The sequence below is a fragment of the Athene noctua genome, chromosome Z, assembly GCF_965140245.1.
Source record: "Athene noctua chromosome Z, bAthNoc1.hap1.1, whole genome shotgun sequence".
In the NCBI taxonomy this organism is placed as follows: Eukaryota; Metazoa; Chordata; class Aves; order Strigiformes; family Strigidae; genus Athene; species Athene noctua.
In genome coordinates, this window is record NC_134077.1 from 58,338,765 (window position 1) to 58,358,614 (window position 19,850).

The window sequence follows — 19,850 nt, forward strand, 5'->3', positions numbered from 1 at the left end:
ATTTTGGGCACGAGAGAGGAAAAAAAAGCAAACTCATGAATTTATGACCAAAGAACCACTGAGCTACTAGAACAGGACCATCACAGGATTTAAGTCAGCAGCAGAAAAATAAACAAAACCTATGTCTTGGAAAGATATAACTACATCTACTGTTTAGAAACTTCCCCATATATAACACAATTAAAAATTATGTTCTTAACACCAGAGATCCATATGGAACAATAATGAACAGAGTACACAAACCATACTGGAATGGAAGTGAATTGGATTAAGCCACAGTGTGTACCTGAGTAATTCAAAGACAAATCATACATCAGAGTCTAGCTTTGTGCTGTTTCTAAATCTACTTTGGCTCTCACCAATGTATAAAATTCTGTGGTGGAAAGGGTGAACATGTGTCAGCAGCAGACTTCCTAAACCACATCATTTCAGACTAACTCTGTGATTACAGGGCATTAATTTGAATTTCTGCTTCCAATTTAAAAATTGTTTATATCAGCTCCTAAAGATCTCTTTAAATTGAATTGACATCATAACTAAAGAAACCTGAACAAGTCACGCAATTCTCCTGTGAAGTCTGGAAGTATCATCACTCACGAGATAACAAGAGTACTAGGATCATACCATGTTCTTGCTCATGTAAGGAACTTTTTGGACTTTTAGTATGTCTCAACATCGCTGTCTCCACGACGACCACTTCCTGACTCAGCATAAAGGAGCACATCTTGAAGGAGACACATAGTCCCCGACGAAAACCACATCCGCCCTAGACAAGAACATCAGCAGTCTCAGCAGTCACCCATTGAGCTGCGTCTAAGCGTGAGCCGGGTGGAGGGGAAACCATGGCGAGACAGATCGGCCCCTCGCCAGCACGACCACCATGGACACCCGGGCATGCACGCACGGAGGACCACGGGGTGGCACCTACAACAATGAGCCCCATGGAAAGGGGCGGACAAACTGTGGGGACAGGGACTATACAAAAGACAGACTGCGTACTCCTTTAGAGAGGGGAATCAACTCGGAGAGGGGAACCAACTCAAAGAGGGGAACCAACTCGGAGCCAGGAACGTGGAGCATCATCGGGCTGACAGAACATCGCCGGATCCCTGGTCGTGGTGGTGGTAATTAGTTGCGCCTCTACCGTGTTCTTGCTTAGGGATTCCGACCTTTTCCTTTCTTTTCCTCTCTGTCCTATCGCTCTTATTAGTTGTTATAGAAAATAAAGTTTATAAGGTTATGCAGCATCTGACCTCGTTTGTGCCTTAATCTCGCTCTCGGGATTGTTTAAGAACCCTCCCTGATATCGGATCGGGACATTTTTTAAATTGGTGTCACGGACAGGATCCCTTGAGACGAGAGTGCTGTGTTACCTTGTTGTCTTGAATGCAAACCTCTCAGGGTGAAAGTTTTCTGTGCTTTATATTAAGTTGTCATCTCCTGAGAGCAAACAGGGAGAGCGTGGACAGTGATGTTACATTTGTGTTTGGGTTAAGTTGTGATCTCTTGAGAGTGAACAGGTGAAAGTTATTTATCAAGTTGTGGCCCTCTCAGGACGAAAATTCCTTTGCATTGCTTTTTGTGTGAGATTCACATTTAGTCTCCTGGGAGAGAATAGGGGAAATGTGACATTAAGGTTTGACCCTCTCAGGACGATGTCTCCTTTGTATCAGAAAAAGGGAAAGGAATGGTCTGTGATGATGCGCCCTCAGAGGCTGAAGGAATAGATATATTATATGATCTTTTGGAGGCACACAGATCCCGTCCCTCAATTCAGGGGCGAGACTGGGCGAAAAACCACTGGTTCCAACCACAGAGTGTGGTGGATCGGATAAGGATATTGCAGAAGGAAGATAAGGTTAGAAAGGGGAAAGAAAAAGCTATAATTCGTGCAGTGCTAGGAGCGAGTCTGGCAGCTGTGGTGGAAGAGAGAAAGGAGAAGTCTAGTCAAGCTGATGCTGTAATAGACTCACTGCAGATGGTCATACAGACCCTGCAGAACCAATTGAGAGATACTAAAGGGTTGTTAGAGGAGGAAAGGGATCAAAATAGAATATTGAGAGATGAATTGAGAGAATACATTTTGGCAGAGACAGATAACCATGCCGAAGCAGAAGTGAACCTTATGGAGAAAGGGATACGTCAAATCTATCCCCAAGGAGATTTGCAGAAGGCAAAAGAAACCTTAGAAAGTTACCCCCACATGTATCCACTGGTTAAAACAGAGTATCTATATGAGGACGATAGTGATAACCGTCCTCAGGTTATCACAAAAGAAGTCCCATTTACAGCAACTGAATTGGCAAAACTGAAAAAAGATTTTTCAAGGACTGCAAAAGAATCAGAGACAGAATATGTGTGGAGAGTGTCTCTGTCAGGAGGGGATGGAATTTTATTGTCTGAGAAAGAAGCAGAAGGATATTGGTTTCCGGGTGTGTTTCTAACCACTGGCGACTGCCGAGCCCCATGGTCTTTGACTCAGAGAGCTGCATACTGGGCCGGAGGGCTGAACCCCTTGGAGAGGGGAGATCCCCTTGCCATAACAGGTACAGTGGATCAGTTACTGGAAAGTGTGCAGAAGGCAGCCTGTCTGCAGATGATGTATGATTGGGAGCTCATGCCCAACCAAGGCTCCCCGATGATGATGCCTGTGGACCCAGAGAGGATGACTCCCCTGATACGAGGACTCCCTGACTCCCTGAAACCCACTGCTATTCAATTGCAAGGGAAGATTCAAAACACTCCTAATGGAGAAAGAATAACAGCCGCTCTGGAGGGGATAGTGACCCCTGACCATCAACGGCCAGGGAAGAAAGTATGGACATGGGGAGATGTAGCCCAGGAATTGATTAATTTTGGGAGAAAATATGGTCCTGTTGGTGGACCGTCCCAAAGAACTGAAACCAGGCCCAAAGGTGAGGGGGGATGCGGAGGATGGATGTTTGTAAGACAACTCACCTGCAACACAAAAAGAGACTTACTGATTACTGTTGCTGTAGGACCAAAGAAAAGACTGGTAACATTTTTAATTGATACTGGGGCACAAATTACCGCATTAACATGGACTGAAGTGGAACAATGTGGACTCGCAATTCCATCCAAAAATTTAATTGTCCTAAATGCCCTGGAAAAACACAGTCAGTACCTATGACTTCAGTAAAATTATGGTTACCAGGAGAGGAAAACCCAGTCAACACTATGGTAGCCATAGGATCTTTCCAAACAAATCTCTTAGGCATAGATGTTTTGAAGGGTAGACAATGGAGGGACACTCAGGGGAACTCGTGGTCCTTTGGTGTCTCCCAGATCAGGCAATTGGCACAGACAAAGAGGTGCGTTTATTGCAAGCAGCACCTGCCCTGCCTCCCTCTAAAGTGACAAATGTTAAACCCTATCCATTGCCTCTAGGAGCAAGGGACGGAATTACACCAGTCCTGGAAGATCTGAAAAAACAAGGGGTTGTAGTTCCCACTCACTCCCCCTTCAATTCTCCAGCATGGCCAGTTCAAAAACCTAATGGCAAATGGAGATTGACAATAGATTACAGGAGACTCAATGCCAACACAGGTCCACTAACAGCTGCTGTACCAAACATTGCTGAATTAATAGCAACCATTCAGGAACGGTCCCACCCTGTCACGGCTACAATTGACGTCAAAGATATGTTTTCATGGTCCCTTTACAACCCGAGGACCAGGATCGCTTTGCCTTCACCTGGGAAGGGCAACAGTACACTTTTACACGACTCCCTCAGGGATATAAGCATTCCCCCACGCTAGCTCACCATGCTCTAGCACAAGAGCTGGAAACAATTCCCAGAAAACCAGAGGTAAAGATTTATCAATATATAGATGATGTACTAATAGGAGAAAGTCAGGTAGAAGAAGTTAGGGAAACTCAGAAGGACATCATCACCCATCTAGAAAGCATAAGATTGACAATCCCCCCTGAGAAAATACAGACACCTTCAAGTGAGGTAAAATCTTTAGGGATCTGGTGGAAAGGAGGTATGATGTGCATTCTCCCAGATACTCTTTCTTCTCTTAATCAGATCAAGATGCCAGGGTCAAAGAAAGACTTGCAACACGCACTAGGATTGCTTTTGTTTTGGAGGAAACACATTCCTGATTTTTCAATTATTGCTAGGCCTTTGTATGACTTATTGAGAAAGAGAGCTCAGTGGGAATGGACTCAGGTTCATGACGAGGCTTTACAACTACTTGTGTTTGAAGCGACTGCCTATCAAGCCCTGGGTCCAATTCATCCGACAGATCCAGTTCAAATTGAATGGGGAGTTGCCAAGAGTGGACTGTCCATTCACTTATGAAAAAAGGGTTCAGAGGGTCCTGTTAGGCCCATTGGTTTTTATTCTTGTAGCTTTAAAGACACTGAAAAAGGTACACCACTTGGGAAAAAGATCTATTTGTAGTCAGTCTAGCTCTAAGAGAAGCCGAACGCACCATTTGGCAACAATCTGTAATTCTCAGAGGTCCATTTAAAGCGATCAAAGCAGTTTTGTCAGGAACTCCACCCCCTGACGGAGTAGCCCAGAGAGCCTCCGTGCAAAAATGGTATGCACAAATAGAACATTATTGTGAAATCTTTTCTGTAACTGAAGGAGCCACAAGTGTTAAATATTCAAGATGAGGTAGACCCGAGTAGGGAAACACCCGAGCTTTTGCCTGTAATACAAGTGGCTCCTCTGTTTTCTGAACAATTGCGAAATGTCTGGTTTACTGATGCCTCATCAAAGCGAGAGGGAAAAATTTGGAAATACCGAGCTGTGGCACTTCGGATAGACACCAATGAACAGATCATTACCGAAGGAGAAGGTAGTGCACAAGTAGGAGAATTAGTTGCTGTGTGGAGTGTTTTCCAACACGAGGCTCAGTATGCTTCTTCTGTCTGTATCTATACTGACTCTTATGCTGTGTTTAAAGGTTGCACTGAATGGCTTCCGTTCTGGGAACAAAATGGATGGGATGTCAACAGAATACCCGTATGGCAAAAGAAAAAACGGCAGGAAATTCTTACCATTGCCAGACAAGGGAAATTTGCAGTAGCTTGGGTAGCATCTCATCAGCAAGATAATACCACTGTGAGCCGATGGAACGCCGAGGTGGATGAACTAGCTCGGCTGGCTCCCCTACAAAGCACTCAGATAGCAGAAAATTGGGAACGCCTGTTAGAATGGCTACATGTAAAAAGGAAACATTCAGGCATTAAAGACCTGTATTATGAGGCACAAGCCCGAGGGTGGCCAGTTACCAGGGAAGAGTGTAAAACTTGTGTATCTTCTTGTGAACAATGCCGTGTCCGTCTGGACAGACATCCACTGGGGAGTGACCCCCTGCACTTAAGAGAGGGAAAAGGCCTATGGGAGGCCTGGCAGATCCATTACATCGGTCCCTTTCGAAAGTCAGAAGGCAAATACTATATACTGGTAGGTGTAGAGATAGTGTCTGGGCTAGTGCAAGCTAAAGCATGTTCTAAAGCAACAGGAGAAAACACAGTAAAAGCTCTGAAAGAACGGTTTGGAATTTTCCCCAAATCACAGTCGATCCAATCAGATAATGGCTCGCATTTCACAGCCAAAGTGGTCCAAGAGTGGGCAGCCCAGGAAGGAATTTCGTGGGTGTTTCATACTTCGTATTACCCACAAGTGAATGGAATTGTGGAAAGAACAAATGGTCTACTAAAACGCTTCCTCAAACCACATAAGCCAGGATGGGATGAGCGGGTGTGGGACGCAGTGACCAGCGTCAACAGTCACTGGGGAGAAAATGGATGCCCAAAGATCACAGCATTCTGTCCTAAACCTCCGGCAATCATGCCAGCCCCACATGGTCCCGACCATCCCAGCAATCCATCCCATTTCCCAGGACAACCTGTCTTGGTTGAACTCCCCACAGTGGGCAAAGTGCCACTGGTGTTGGACACACCCCTTAATAAATACACCTGGAAAGCAAAAGATGCCTGTGGGAAAACTCACAAGATTCACACTAGATGGATTGTTCCCTCTTTCTAACCTGAGAAGCGAATTTGTTCTTTTGTTTCACTTTCAGGAGGAAGCAAGCGACACAGATGCACCCACAGAAGTGAAGCAGATGCAGATTTTAGTGCAATTTTGTCAGGATGTATATGCTATTTTTTATTATAGTATTCTGTGCATTTACCCATGGGAGTGAAGGGAAACCAATTCCCCCATCTCCCCCCAACCCATGTGACCCCTTTGAGGACAATGAGTTTGTTTTGTTAGCAAAATCTGTAAGCCAAACCTTTAATCTCAGTCACTGCCGGGTTTGTGGAGGACCTCTAGGATTGTCAAGCTGGCCGTGGGTTTCTACACCCCTTACCTCAGCACAAATTTTAAGTAACTACAGTGAAACTGGCCCATGTCCCTGTTCAAACATGGAATGGCTGGAATGGTGATTTATGGTCTTGGTTACCTGGAGCACCATGGGTAAAACAGCTTTTATTTTATCTGTTATGTGCATTTGCTGCCTTGATGTTTTCGCCCTGTATCATTCCTTGCTTTGTTCAGTTAATCCAACATGTTGTATCCAACATGCAATTTACATCTACTGCCTCACCTGATGGTGTAAAACAGATTCGTCCTGTTCGCCAATCAAAGTCTACCGCTGTATCAATCATTTAAACCTTATATACATCTACACATGTATCCTTGTTTATATTTAGGATAGGTGCTTTGAGGCCTAAACAACACATGCGCTTTGGGCTGGGGGCGTGGAAATCCATTTTCTTGCTGCGTAGACAGACCCACAACTCAGGCAAACTAGACCACCATTTTGCAGCTCCGCAATTTTTTGCAATCTGTCGCAACCATGGATATGGATTGCATTTCTGCATTAGCTTTAATCCTTGTTTTATCAGCTATTGCCTTGTTTGTTATTGTAATGTTTCTTTTTTGCCGTTGCAAATGTCATTTTTGTAAACTATCTTTGTCTTCCTCTGCCGCTTCACCTGAGCAACAACCGCTGCATTCCTCTGCTGATTCCCCTGCTTCTCCTCCTCAGTCATCGTCTTTTCCTGCCGCTGTTCCTGAGCCTCAACCATCATGTTCTTTTGTCGCTGTTCCTGAGCCCCAGCCATCATGTTCTTCCGCCGCTTTACCCAAATCTCAACTGCCCTCATGTTCTTCTGATGATTTTCCTGAATCTCGAGTTTAGTTTGTAAGATGTCTTTGTTTTATAAAGTTAATTAGTTTTAATATTGTTAGAAATAATAGTATTGTTTATTTGTTTTGATTTAAATTTAAAATAGAATTTTCCAGGCTCGAATGATGCATGAGCTTTGGGATAAGGAAAGCCCTTTTTCCCTCTGTGCATACTGATCCTGATTCCAGCAGACTGGAGCAGCAGACCACGTGTGCTTGCAGGGCCCTGACCATTTTGTGGTATTTTTTTGTTTATGATGGATTGTGTTTTAGCATTACTTTTAATTCATGTTGCCCTTTCTGCCCTGTTGGCTATTATCTTGCTTATTATTGTCATACTTCTGTTTTGTCCCCATGGAGACTGTCGCTGCGTCCCTCTGCAGATTTAGAGCCTTAAAATTAGTTTATAAGATGTTCTAGTTTTATAAGGTTAATTAGTTTAAATATGATGTATTTGTTAAAATTGCTAGATAAAAATGCTTAAATATTGTTAAAAATATATGTTTGTTAGATAAAAATGTTCACTGTTAAAAATATTGATAAGAATATATACTTGTTAGACTAAAATTGTTTATTGTTATTAAAAATAGTGTTAAAAGATGTTTATTGTTGTGAAGAATAGTGTTTAAAAAAAATGTTTATCAAAAAGAAAAAAATCATTTGTTGTTGTATTGTGCACTTTTCTAGCCTTTCTCTCTCCGCTTTCTGTACTGTTATCTTTCACACCACCACGAAAACAGTGATGTTGAGCCACAGGTGGTGTAAGGAACTTTTTGGACTTTTAGTATGTCTCAACATCGCTGTCTCCACGACGACCACTTCCTGACTCAGCATAAAGGAGCACATCTTGAAGGAGACACATAGTCCCCGACGAAAACCACATCCGCCCTAGACAAGAACATCAGCAGTCTCAGCAGTCACCCATTGAGCTGCGTCTAAGCGTGAGCCGGGTGGAGGGGAAACCATGGCGAGACAGATCGGCCCCTCGCCAGCACGACCACCATGGGCACCCGGGCATGCGCGCATGGAGGACCACGGGGTGGTACCTACAACAACGAGCCCCGTGGAAATGGGTGGAAAAACTTGTGGGGACAGGGACTATACAAAAGACAGACTGCGTACTCCTTTAGGGAGGGGAACCAACTCGGAGAGGGGAACCAACTCGAAGAGGGGAACGTGGAGCATCATTGGACTGACAGAACATCTCCAGATCCCTGGTCGTGGTGGTGGTAATTAGTTGCGCCTCTGTGGTAGTGCAATTCTTACCCCTCCCTGCCCTCCTTGTTGGGCTGCTTGGTGCCAGGTGTGATTCCATCCACATTTCCCCAAGCCATACACCAATCTGTGGAGATAAGGACTGATAACCTTGAGGAGCCTGGCTCCTGCCCCTCCCAATTGCTTGGAAAAGGTTATAATGGCCCATCATCTCCTGATGGCCTGACACACCTGTGCCTGGGATGTGATCAGATGGAACAATAACAGGGTTGCATGTTATTCAAATTCTTGTGCAACTGCCAGAAGGCACCAGATAGTATTTGACAAAAGTCAATTATCTTGGATCCTATAAACTGTGACCACCAGAGAGGCCCTTTGAGCTCTCCTGGATCGCAGCGGGCCTGTGACCAGCATCTCCCCTGAGCTGGGACGCCTCTCAGGTACCAAAACCCTTCAGGTGTCATCTTCTCCAGACGGAAGGCCAGGGCGAAGTCCCCCCGCTCCAGTCTCAATTATCGCCTGTTGAGGAATGCCAAGGCATTGTGAGTATTTGCTCTAAACTCGAGAGGGAAATTTTCTTTGAGCTAGCTTCTATTTCACGTGTTTATTGGTGGGGGGGTGTGTGTGGGTACGTACCCTTACCCTTGTTCCTGTGTGCTTGTCCCTTTTGTGTTCATTTTACCGAACCCAAACCCCTTTGTTTCTGTATGCGTATGTCTGGTTTGTGTATGCGCATGTACATACGTGTATAAATTAAGGTACCGTTAAGTAAGTTAGAGTGAATATTGTCATTTTAGAACCCGAATAAGTCGCTTTTCTTTCTGAGTTATTTGTATTGACAAATAGTTGCTAGTTATTAATAAATCTAGATTATTTTTCTAAATCATTACCATGTCAATACTTTCATCCGTGACAGCCTCTACCATGTTCTTGCTTAGGGATTCCGACCTTTTCCTTTCTTTTCCTCTCTGTCCTATCGCTCTTATTAGTTGTTATAGAAAATAAAGTTTATAAGGTTATGCAGCATCTGACCTCGTTTGTGTCTTAATCTCACTCTCAGGATTGTTTAAGAACCCTCCCCAGTATCGGATCGGGACAGCTCAACAGCATTTTTAACTCCTCATTTTTAAATTCTAGGTACCTACTTTTGTTCTTGAACTTTTTGTTTTGATAACACAACTTCACCCTTGCTTCAAGTCTTCAAAAGCACATTCCCATTTCATCTACTGCAGCCCATAAATGAGTGAAACTACAAAGGACCAGTTTTAAAAAATTGCAATATATCTGATAAAAAACTTATCTTTTCGTAAGATCTGAAAAGTACTTTAGGAATAAAATGATAAATTATTGTATTTACAGATTTAAAAGTTTATCAAAACCAGAAATTATTTACTGCCTATAGAAATCACCTCTACCTGTTTTTAATATGGGCTTAAAACAGATAAGAAGTAGCATTTTGCAAGTATTCAATTAATGAGAAATTTTTTTTTAGAAAAGTAGTAATTAGTTTTAGGCATGCTAATTATTAAACTGAGCATCTGGGGGAAAAAAAAAAAATAATCAGTTTCCAGTTCCATTGAACCTGAGCACACCGAACAGCTGATGACCAGTATGCAGTCAACAATAAAGCGAACATAATAGACACAGGGTAAAAAAACCCCAGCTGCTTCACTTCCTGCCCATGGGCCTCTTTCCACCAGGCCCATGCCTGCCACCATGAAAAGAAAGGGTTGCTGAGAGAAACCTGCACCTGACATAAAAGAACCCCAAACTTCTGTTAATAGTAAACAGATCTAGAATTACCAGAGTTAATGAGCTCTCAAAAAACACTCTTCTCCCCTTACAATTACCATCTTATTCAAAACTAAAATTTAAACTTGAACAAGAAACACCATTCAGTAATCTTCAATGCAGACAGGCCAAATGCTTTAGGGCACTGGAGAAAGAGTGCTCTGATCAGAAAAGGAACAGACCTTTTCCACCACGTTTTAACACTGAAGTCCTGCCTACACAAGAAACTGAGGCAATGGACTCCAGGAGTATGTGAAGCCATCCATCTGCTGCCAGGCAAAGGTTAACTGATATTATGGCCTAAACAGAGGAGATGAACCAAAAGCAATAGAGAAAAATCTTGACAAGGATCCACAGGCAACCTCTGTCATAAAGTATAAAAATTAGACATGCTAGACAGAAGATGCTTAAAAAAATATATTCATAAATCTCAGACTGTAATTGATTGAGGGAATAATCTGACTGGTCTCAACAACCAGAAAGATTAAGCGTTGTAAGTAAAAGTCCTGTAACAGCTAAACTGTGTAAATTTGGGTTTCTCTTTCACATTACTGTGATTCTCTGAGAGGTTACTGCTGGTTTTATTCTTGGATGTATTATGGATTGCAACTTTAATTAGCAGCCAGATAATCTAAGATTTTGACCACTGGGATTGTTATTCTACTATTTAAATCATGGTTAATAATAAAATCAATTTATAAAGGAGCAAGAGAAATTGAAATAGTATAAAGCAATTTCAAAGTACAACAACATTTAAGATCAATATTACAATGTCAGACTAGCTGCAGTCTCTGTTATAGAAACAATTATTAAAAATGAATCTTTACTAAATCTGATAATGGTTATTTGTAATGTACCATTTTTTTCTCCTCTGTATAAAAGGGAAGAACTGTCTCAGAGCACAGCGGAAAATACTGACTCTCTGGTGATGAACTCTGAATGCAGATGATATTGTCTTTACACTACTGATATTTTTATAACAATGAAAACTATATCTCTGTATTTAAACAAAGACAGATTAGCTCTACGATACAAAAAAAGTCACAAATTGACCCGGCTAGCCCAATACCCTTTCCATTTTCTTTCAGATGCCATACACAACAAGTGTAGACAGAGCTAAAAACTACAATCCGCCAAGCTGCAGGGTTTGGCTGTCTTCAGGGTCAGTAAGAATGCCTCAGGCTTCATGCAGAGAAAGAGTAAGAACTAGTATGTTCAAAAAGTCCTTGGATTTTCCTTCTCTGCCTACACATAAAGACTTCCAATCTTTCTGGTTGAGACAATCTTACTTAGCTGCATTCTTGGTCAGGGTTGTACAGTCTTGATGCAACATATCTTTGATGTAAGTGAGACAGAAGACGAATCAGCCAAGAATGAAGACTGAGAATGCTCTGCATCTGTTGAAACCTCAGTCACTTAGTCCTCCTGATTTAAGAACCCAAAATGATACTGTGAGGGGAAAATCAAATTGTACTGGGCCTACATGGCAAGGTTTTGGTAGCAGGGTGGGTGGGGGGAAGTGGCTTCTGTGCGAAGATGCCATAGGCTTCCCCTATCCCCAACAGAGCCAGTGCCAGTGATGGTGGAAGTGCCTCTGTGACAGCATATTGAAGAAGATGGAAAAACTGCTGCGTAACAGCAATTGCAGCATGAGAGAGAGGAGTGAGAATATGTGAGAGAAACCACTGCAGACACTAAGGTCAGTGAAGAAGGAAGGAGAGGAGGTGCTCCAGGCACTGAAGCAGATATTGCCCTCCAGCCTGTGGGCAAGACCATGGTGAGGCAGGCTCTGCCCCTGCACCCATGGAGGAGAGAAGAACCCACACTGGAGCAGGTTTGCTAGCAGGACTTGTGATCCTGTGGGGGACCCATGCTGAAGCAGTCTGTTCCTGAAGGACTGTACCCCGTGTAAGGGACCCATGTTGGAGCAGTTCAAGCAGTCTGTGAAGAACTGCAGCCCACCGGAAGGACTCACGTTGGAGAAGTTCATGGAGAACTGTATCCCATGGGTGGGATCTTATGCTGCGGCAGGAGAAGAGTGTAAGGGGTCCTCTCCCTGAGGAGAAAGGAGTGGCAGAAATAACGTGTGATGAACTGACAGCAACCCTCATTCCCCATCCCCTGCACCACTCAGAGGGGAGAAGGTAGAGAAATTAGGAATAATGTTAAGTCCAAGAAGAAGGGAGGGGTGAGGCTACGGTGTTTTTAAGATCTGGTTTTATTTCTCATTATCCTACTCCGATTTGATTGGCAGTACCTCAAACTAATTTCCCCAGTTCAGTCTGTTTTATCTTGATCTACAGGACTTTCCTTGTATTTTCTCTCCTGTGTCCAGCCGAGGAGGGGAGTGATAGAGCAGCTTCAGTGGGCACATGCCATCCAGCCACAGTCAACCCACCAAACAAATGTATCAATTTTGTTATGGAAAACAAAGTTCTCAAGAGAGTTAAACTCTTTAGCAAATATGCAGCTTTCAAGAAAATCAAGTTAAACAATATACAGTAAAGGCTAGCTAGTTAGTCTGTTAGTCTAATTAGCTTCCTTCAGCTGAGGGAAACAAGTTACAGAATACTGTTTCCAGGACAGAGTGTTCGAAAGAAAAAAAAGGCTGAAGTAGCAGAATAGTACACAAGTGGAGGAGAAAAAAATCCTCTAGGACACCTTAACAGTATTTTTTTTTTTACTTCTTAAACATATCTGTAACAAACGTAGTAGCTAACAAGACAATAGAGCAATATATATTGATCTAAAAATCTGTTTCCTATCCCAAAGTACAGGATCAACTCATTGAAATGGTACAGAAATAGTGCTGAAACCCCAGTAACTTCCTAGATTCTGTCATACAATCAGTAAAATGATTTGTTCTGAGGTGCCCATTATTATCTGGGACATTCAAGCTAAGCGTAGTCCCTCATGAAAAGCAATCACGGCGCAGACAGCATAAAAGTTAGAGACCTGATCCTCCTTTAATTAATTTTATTTCACAAGTTTCAAAGGAGATGTACCTGTGTTAAACTGGAAAACTAGGATAAAAGGAATACAGAACTTTCTTACCTTTCATACTATAACATGTCTCTGTCTGGCAACTGTTAACACCTCACTACCAAAACCACTAGATTTTACAATCCCTCCTCACCCCCCCGCCCCCTTCTAGAAAAATAAAAGCCTCAAAACTAACAGCTTTTATTTCAATTGTTATTTTGATTAGACTTACACTTTACTACACCGTCTTTGACAATTTTTTCTAGAAAGGCTTGGAAAAGGCAGTATGTAAGATGTGGAGATGTTACTCAGACTGTGGAAGAATGAGGAAGATAGAGAGATGAGGTAACTAAAATTCCAAAGCACTTGATTATGGCAGGCATATAAGCTCTTTTCCACGCACGTCTCACCACTCAAAACAACTGAATGAACACATTCTAGCTGCCACACCATAAGCTCCTTTTCAGGGACCTGATGTATGCCTGGATTACATTATTAAGAAGAAGATTGCAAGCATTACCTAGTTTGCCTCTTCTTTCTGAGTGACAGCAAGACTTCACAGTCCGTATCTACTTTCATTCACAGAAATTTGGTAAGCATGTAAGGTCTGCAGGTTATCAAAAACTCGTGAAGAAACAGTGAAATTCCACTAAGAAAGAAATTTCATTTAAAGGTATAGTCACAGCTGAAAACACAAAGTTACAAGAAAAAAACTCCAACAAATCAACCAAAAAATAAAGTCTTAGTGGTTTCAAGCTGTAATATTCCTGGAATTAAATGCTACAATAGATTTGAGCTTGGATCTATAAAACTTTAATTCTCAGGAAAAAAAAAAATCACAAGAAACAAAAACTATGTAACAAAACAACAAATACAAAGGAGGAGGAAGTAGGAATGCATAGATGTAGGTTACAGGAAATTAAAATTAACTTTTTTCTGCCCCCTACATGGACAGCTTTCTCTTCTACTGTATTTTCCATTACCATTTTAGTCAACATAGTAAATCCAGTCTGATCTCCAAACATCAAGTTCTAATAACACCTGCAGATCCTTTTACTTCTATTTCAAGGACAAGCTGCTGATTCAGCCCGCATTAAAAAAACCCCAAAGCTGCACAGCCCAGCTCATGAGTTTCCAAATGCCTGATGGAAAACTGATCTACCGCTTGTATTTTCTCACACATTTGCCACTATGTTACAGTGTTATACTCTAAAAACAGCCCCATGTCCTCTCCAAAACCACATGGAAGGATGTCATACATCTACTTCCCCAGAACAGTCCTGAGTGATTAGAGAAAAAACTCTCAAGCACATCCACTGTTACAACCTTTCTGAAATGCAGCACCAGTCACTTGTCAGCACACAACAGAATTTCAGCTGCAAGAGGCCTGTCTGCCTGTTCTAGGCTCCCCAACAGCAAAGGTTTTTCTAGCCCAAAACATCAACCATTTCTGCACCTTTAGCGACTAAAAAAGCAAGATATAGCCTGTGCTCCTCCTCAGAGTTGATGAGAGAAAGGGTAGGTATTCAGACAAGGGGGACATCAACATCAGTCTCTCTTCTCTGCACTGAGGAAGATCTTGGCTGAGACCTACTTTTCAGGACAAGTGCACTTCTGTTAGTAGAACTAGCTGCTCCAAGGTGACTACACATGAAATCTGTTCCCCAGACATAATTAAACCCTAATGAAGGCTGCCATTTCTCCATGTCTGCAGCTCAGAACAGAACTTGAAAAGTATTAGTAATTGCACCGTACACAGCTCAGGGTTCTCAGATCTGTCTCTCAAATGGTACTTGGTCAGAAAATAGTCTGAGCAAGGGAGATGGGAGCAACACCTAGTGTCTTCAGGTCAAGAAAAAAACCCCACATATTTGTTGATGCTAATCAAGTTAACCAGATCACACACTACTGCCAGATCACGAAAATCAAAACCATATGCATTCTGCCAAAACCACAAAGCTTTCCACACACTTGCCAGTCTACCTACTCAGAAAACAAGCCTACTGGAACACAATCACACAAGAGAGAGTTCAGAAGAAAACAAGGAAAACCGAGGGGAGTCACCCAAACACACTTTTCACAGCTCAGTGCAACATGTGCAGAGAGAAACTCCACAGAAACCAGTCCCAGTAAAGTAATACAGGCAATGGAAAAAAAGGATATAGTTTAACAGCATTTAAGGATGCAGTCATAAGCAAACCAGAACATGAATAAAAGATTTTTCTAAACACATGAAGGGTGACAGTTGTCTTATTTTTTAAAATTATTTGTTCCCCACACTGCAGTGCTTTTGTGTCCCTTTCAAACAGAACTGACTTTAAAAAAAACTTCAGATGGCTCACATTTCTGTAAAAGTAGGTTAACTTTGTCTTCTCTTTTTATATAGCAATACTTAGATTTTAGCAAAAGAGTACATTCCATTCACAATATTTTTATTACACATTCTTAACCTTATCAAATCTTTTTATATTATTAACACATCCAAGCAGTGGAATTACAGCAGAGAAAAGCAGTAACTAAAAAGGGCTGTTGTAAGGTAAAATACATTTCACAGGGATAAACTTACAGGAAGAACAACAGTACAATCCTGAAATGTTTTGATTTCAAGTAATTAAAAGGTATTCATCTATTAACGTTTTTTGCCTTTTTGCTTGCAAAGAGTCAATGGATCCTTTCATACTTATTCTCAGAAGTTATTATTAAGGCAATGTATTTCAAAGACACTCATGACCCTTTCTCTCCAGGAAATGGAAGCCCTATTTGTTATGTTTTATAAAGAGAAAATAAGATGCCTCTTAAATGTCCCATGAAATCTAGATAAGAGGGATTCTATAATGCCAGTGAATGGTATATTCGAAGTTATTCTGCTTTATCTTTTTATCCCTTTCCAAGGAAGGAGCATCTCTCCTACAAGAATGTCTTTCTCTTCTGAGATCCAAGTTTAAGTGTGGTGCTTAAAGTTCTGTTCTCTAGTGGTATTTAACTCAAATTAAAAGTCATGCTGGTCTGGTCTATCCATAAGACAAAGGAACACTTTGGATGTCTCTTCAAATATCTGACCTTTGCATAAGTGACCTTAAAAGCACATACTAATTTCCCTTTCCTTTGCTATACTACAACATAATTTTGTTTTAATTTCTTAAATTCAGGACCAAAAGTACTGATGATGTGATCTTTCTCATGGAAACATGCTTTAAAGTGAAGGTAGGAAGCCACTGAATTAACTTTAAAAATGGAAGTAAATTAAAAACCCAGTGAAAATGATAAAGAATTGCGTATTTCTCATAGCTCTGTTGGTTGCCCATTATTACCACTTCACCACAGAAATCAACACTGTTTCAAATCAGTCAGGCAGATGGCTACTGTTGGTGTTAAGTTACATGGACTTGTCTGGACAAGTAAAGCCTTTAGCTCTCCAAAAGTGTATAAACCCGTTGATCAGTAAATCTGACCTCTGAAAAAACACAAACCATTATGACACTCACTAAGCTCTTGCTTGCTTGAACTACAGCATAAATCATTCAGAAAGACCTGCAATTTTCAAAGTTCATCACCCCACAACATCCATCCCACTATCCTACATAGGACTGACATTAGGCTGTCATACTACAACTACTCAGTCATTCACTTTACCTTTTAAAACATTAGCACAACATAAACTTTCTTACAGTCTTCTGGGACCCTACAACAGCTACTGAAAACTAAGATTCCAAAAGGTTCTTCTGCATCTTCTGTCATTCTAAAGATGTTAAATCAGTTATCTGAATAGAAGAACTTTTACGTACAAAAGCAGCTGCTCAACAACACAAATTTAGCACAACGAAGTTTGAAGACTTTCTAACAGGACAGTTTCTACAGACAGTTACTTGTGCATACCCTGATCTCAAAGACACAACATCCAAGCTCTGGAACTAAAAGCCAGTTACTACAAAATGAATTAATATTTCAAAAACTTGATTAAAGCAGGCACACAATTCAAAAAATCACAGTCAGTCCTGAGAAAACACTCTTTGCTCTTTCAGATCTATGACCAGAGTTCTGGCCTTTTTCTGAAAGTCTCTGAACTTCTCACTGATCAGTTCTAGAGGAAAAAAAGACTGGAAAACAGGGAAGGGACAGGAAGGGGAGGGGAAGAGAGGGAAGGAACACACACAAAAAATCTGCACCTTGCAAGATTGCATAGATTGCCATCTACACTTGTCAGAATCACTTTCTCAGAGTGGGTCTATATTTGTGTTTTAGTTTGGATCTGAAGCACATCTTCGAAGGGCATCTTCTGATGATCCATGTACACCGGACTTCAGCACACACTGCAGAACAGACTTGAAGATCACATATATAATGGATTTCTTTCAAATAACAGTCAGTTAGCAGAAGAAAGACGCAGGAGTGCACCTAATTTGTTCAATCTTCAGGTAAACATTCAGATACAGGACGAGTCTAAAGCTAATGTGATATGAGACTCAAATATGCATAAGGCTGTACATGAGGTCCTTGGTACCAAACATTTTGTCCTACAGATCTGATCAGGCTGCAGCTAAGTCAGGGACAGACTCAGAGCAGTTCCACAGAAACATTTGTTTAATAATATCAATCATAATTTCTTACATATGTTCACTCCTTTAATCATATCGAAGTTATTTTCTCTCAGATGCTTTTTCACTGATGTGCCAGGGAAGACAAAGAAAGTCAAAAACATTATGGATACAGACGAAACATTTGAGAAACCAGTACATTCTGGTATATGGCTGCACACTCAGATGGTTCTACAGACTCAGAAGAGTAGGAAAAATGTTGACTGCAAGTGACCACTGGAGATCATCCAGACCAACCAGCTCCTCAAAGTGGAACTAATGCCAATACCAGACCATGCTGGTCACGGCTTTGTCTGGCCTACCCTCAAAAGTTTCTGCAGATGGGTTATTCTACCATCTCTCTGGACAACATGTTCTCGTTTTGCACTAGCCTTACAGGAAAGAATTTTTCCATTATGTTCAATCTAGATACGCATTACTATGATAACTTGGTGAAGCTGAAACATCATAACTGACCCTCCCAACAAATTCCTCATTTGTTCATGTAATGTGCCTGTTCATAAGAGTAAATATGAACTTGGAAGAAAACACCCAGGGGACCAAGAGAAAGAAGAACTTAGGACAGAAAGGGAGGGTGAAGGGGCAGCAGAAAAGAAGGCAAATATGACACACCTTTCAACAAAGAAAGAATTGCTTCATAATAGTGCCTTCTGCAGTTATCTCTCATTCAAATAATTGCAAGTGATCTAGCTGAAAGTATGGAATTAAGTTTTAAAACTTTGCCATTGGTATATTTTTTGATTGTTTAATTTAAATCCTTCTTCACATTAGTGTTTGGACTCCTCACTCCTGCAAAAATGACAAAGACACAACAGTCAATGACACATTATTAAATCCATGGCTGTCTTTTGCTTTCATTTTTTTGGTATATGTCCTGTTATTTTTCACCTTTAAAAATATTTTTAAAAAATGTATTAAGAATCATAAAACTACATAAGCTATAAAGAAAAATAACAAGTTGTGGGGAAAGAAAAGAAGTGGAAAAATTGCACCTAACTTCTTTAAAGGGTATTAGAAATTTCACTATTTAATCTTAAATATATTGTGAATTTCACTATATAGGATCATTAGACATTGGCTAACATTTATGTGGTGGCACTGAAAAATTTCAAGTCATCACATTAACCTAATTCAGTTAAAAACAGACTTCTGAATGACTATTATTTTAGACTGGAATTGTTAAGAGAAACTACAGCTCCAGTATCTTTACAGACATGCAATGCTTCCTAACCAAAAGACTGTAACTTTCATGTAACCACATTTAGCAATGCTATTAACAGATTCTTCTTCTACTAACCGGGTGTGGTGGGTTGATTCTGGACACCAGGTACCCACCAATGTGGCTCTATCACTCCCACTCCTCAGCTGGACAGGGGGAGAGAAAATACAGCGAAAATATCATGGGTTGAGATAAGGACAGGGAGAGATCACTCTGCAATTACCATCATTAACATCCTGGGTGTCTGCTGGGATCACAGCACAGCAGAGGGAACAGTCCAGGAGGTTCCTGGAGTGTGTGGAGGATAACTTCCTCACACAGCTGGTGAGTGAGCCGAGCAGGGAAGGTGCCTCCTGGACCTGCTGCTTGTGAACAGGGAAGAGCTGGTGGGGGAGGTAAAGGTTGGAGGCCGTCTAGGGTGCAGTGACCGTGAGATGGTTGAGTCTTCCATCCTTGGAGAAACAAAGAGAGGGGTTAGTAAAACTGCCACCTTAGACTTCCGAGGGGCAAACTCTGACCTGTTCAAAAGACCGATTGACAAAATCCCTTGTGAGGCTGCCCTGAAGGATATGGGAGCCCAGGAAGGCTGGACATACTTCAGGAGAGAAGTCTTAAAGGCACAGGAGCAGGCTGTGCCCGTGTGCCGGAGAACAAGCAGGTGGGGAAGGAGACGGCCTGGCTAAACAGGGACCTTTGGCTGGATCTCAAGAACAAAAGGAGAATCTATTGCCTTTGGAAGAGGGGGCAGGTCTCTCATGAAGATTGTAAAGATGTAGTGAAGTTATGCAGGGAGAACATCAGGAGAGCCAAAGCACAGCTAGAGCTCAACCTGGCTACAGCTGTTAAAGATAATAGGAAATGTTTCTATAAA

At 41.6% G+C, this 19,850-nt stretch overlaps 2 protein-coding genes across 3 annotated transcripts in view; one reads left to right on the top strand and one right to left on the bottom strand.

The window, feature by feature from the left end:
- The window catches only part of APBA1 (amyloid beta precursor protein binding family A member 1), a 117,055-nt gene that overhangs the window by 47,894 nt on the left and 49,311 nt on the right, over positions 1 to 19,850 (bottom strand). The gene's annotated exons all lie outside the window — the stretch shown is intronic.
- On the top strand, positions 1,688 to 3,779 carry LOC141973790 (uncharacterized). Its single transcript, XM_074932708.1, has 2 exons — positions 1,688 to 2,915; positions 3,496 to 3,779. Exons 1-2 carry the CDS (start codon positions 1,688 to 1,690, stop codon positions 3,777 to 3,779), a joined length of 1,512 nt encoding a protein of 503 aa, XP_074788809.1.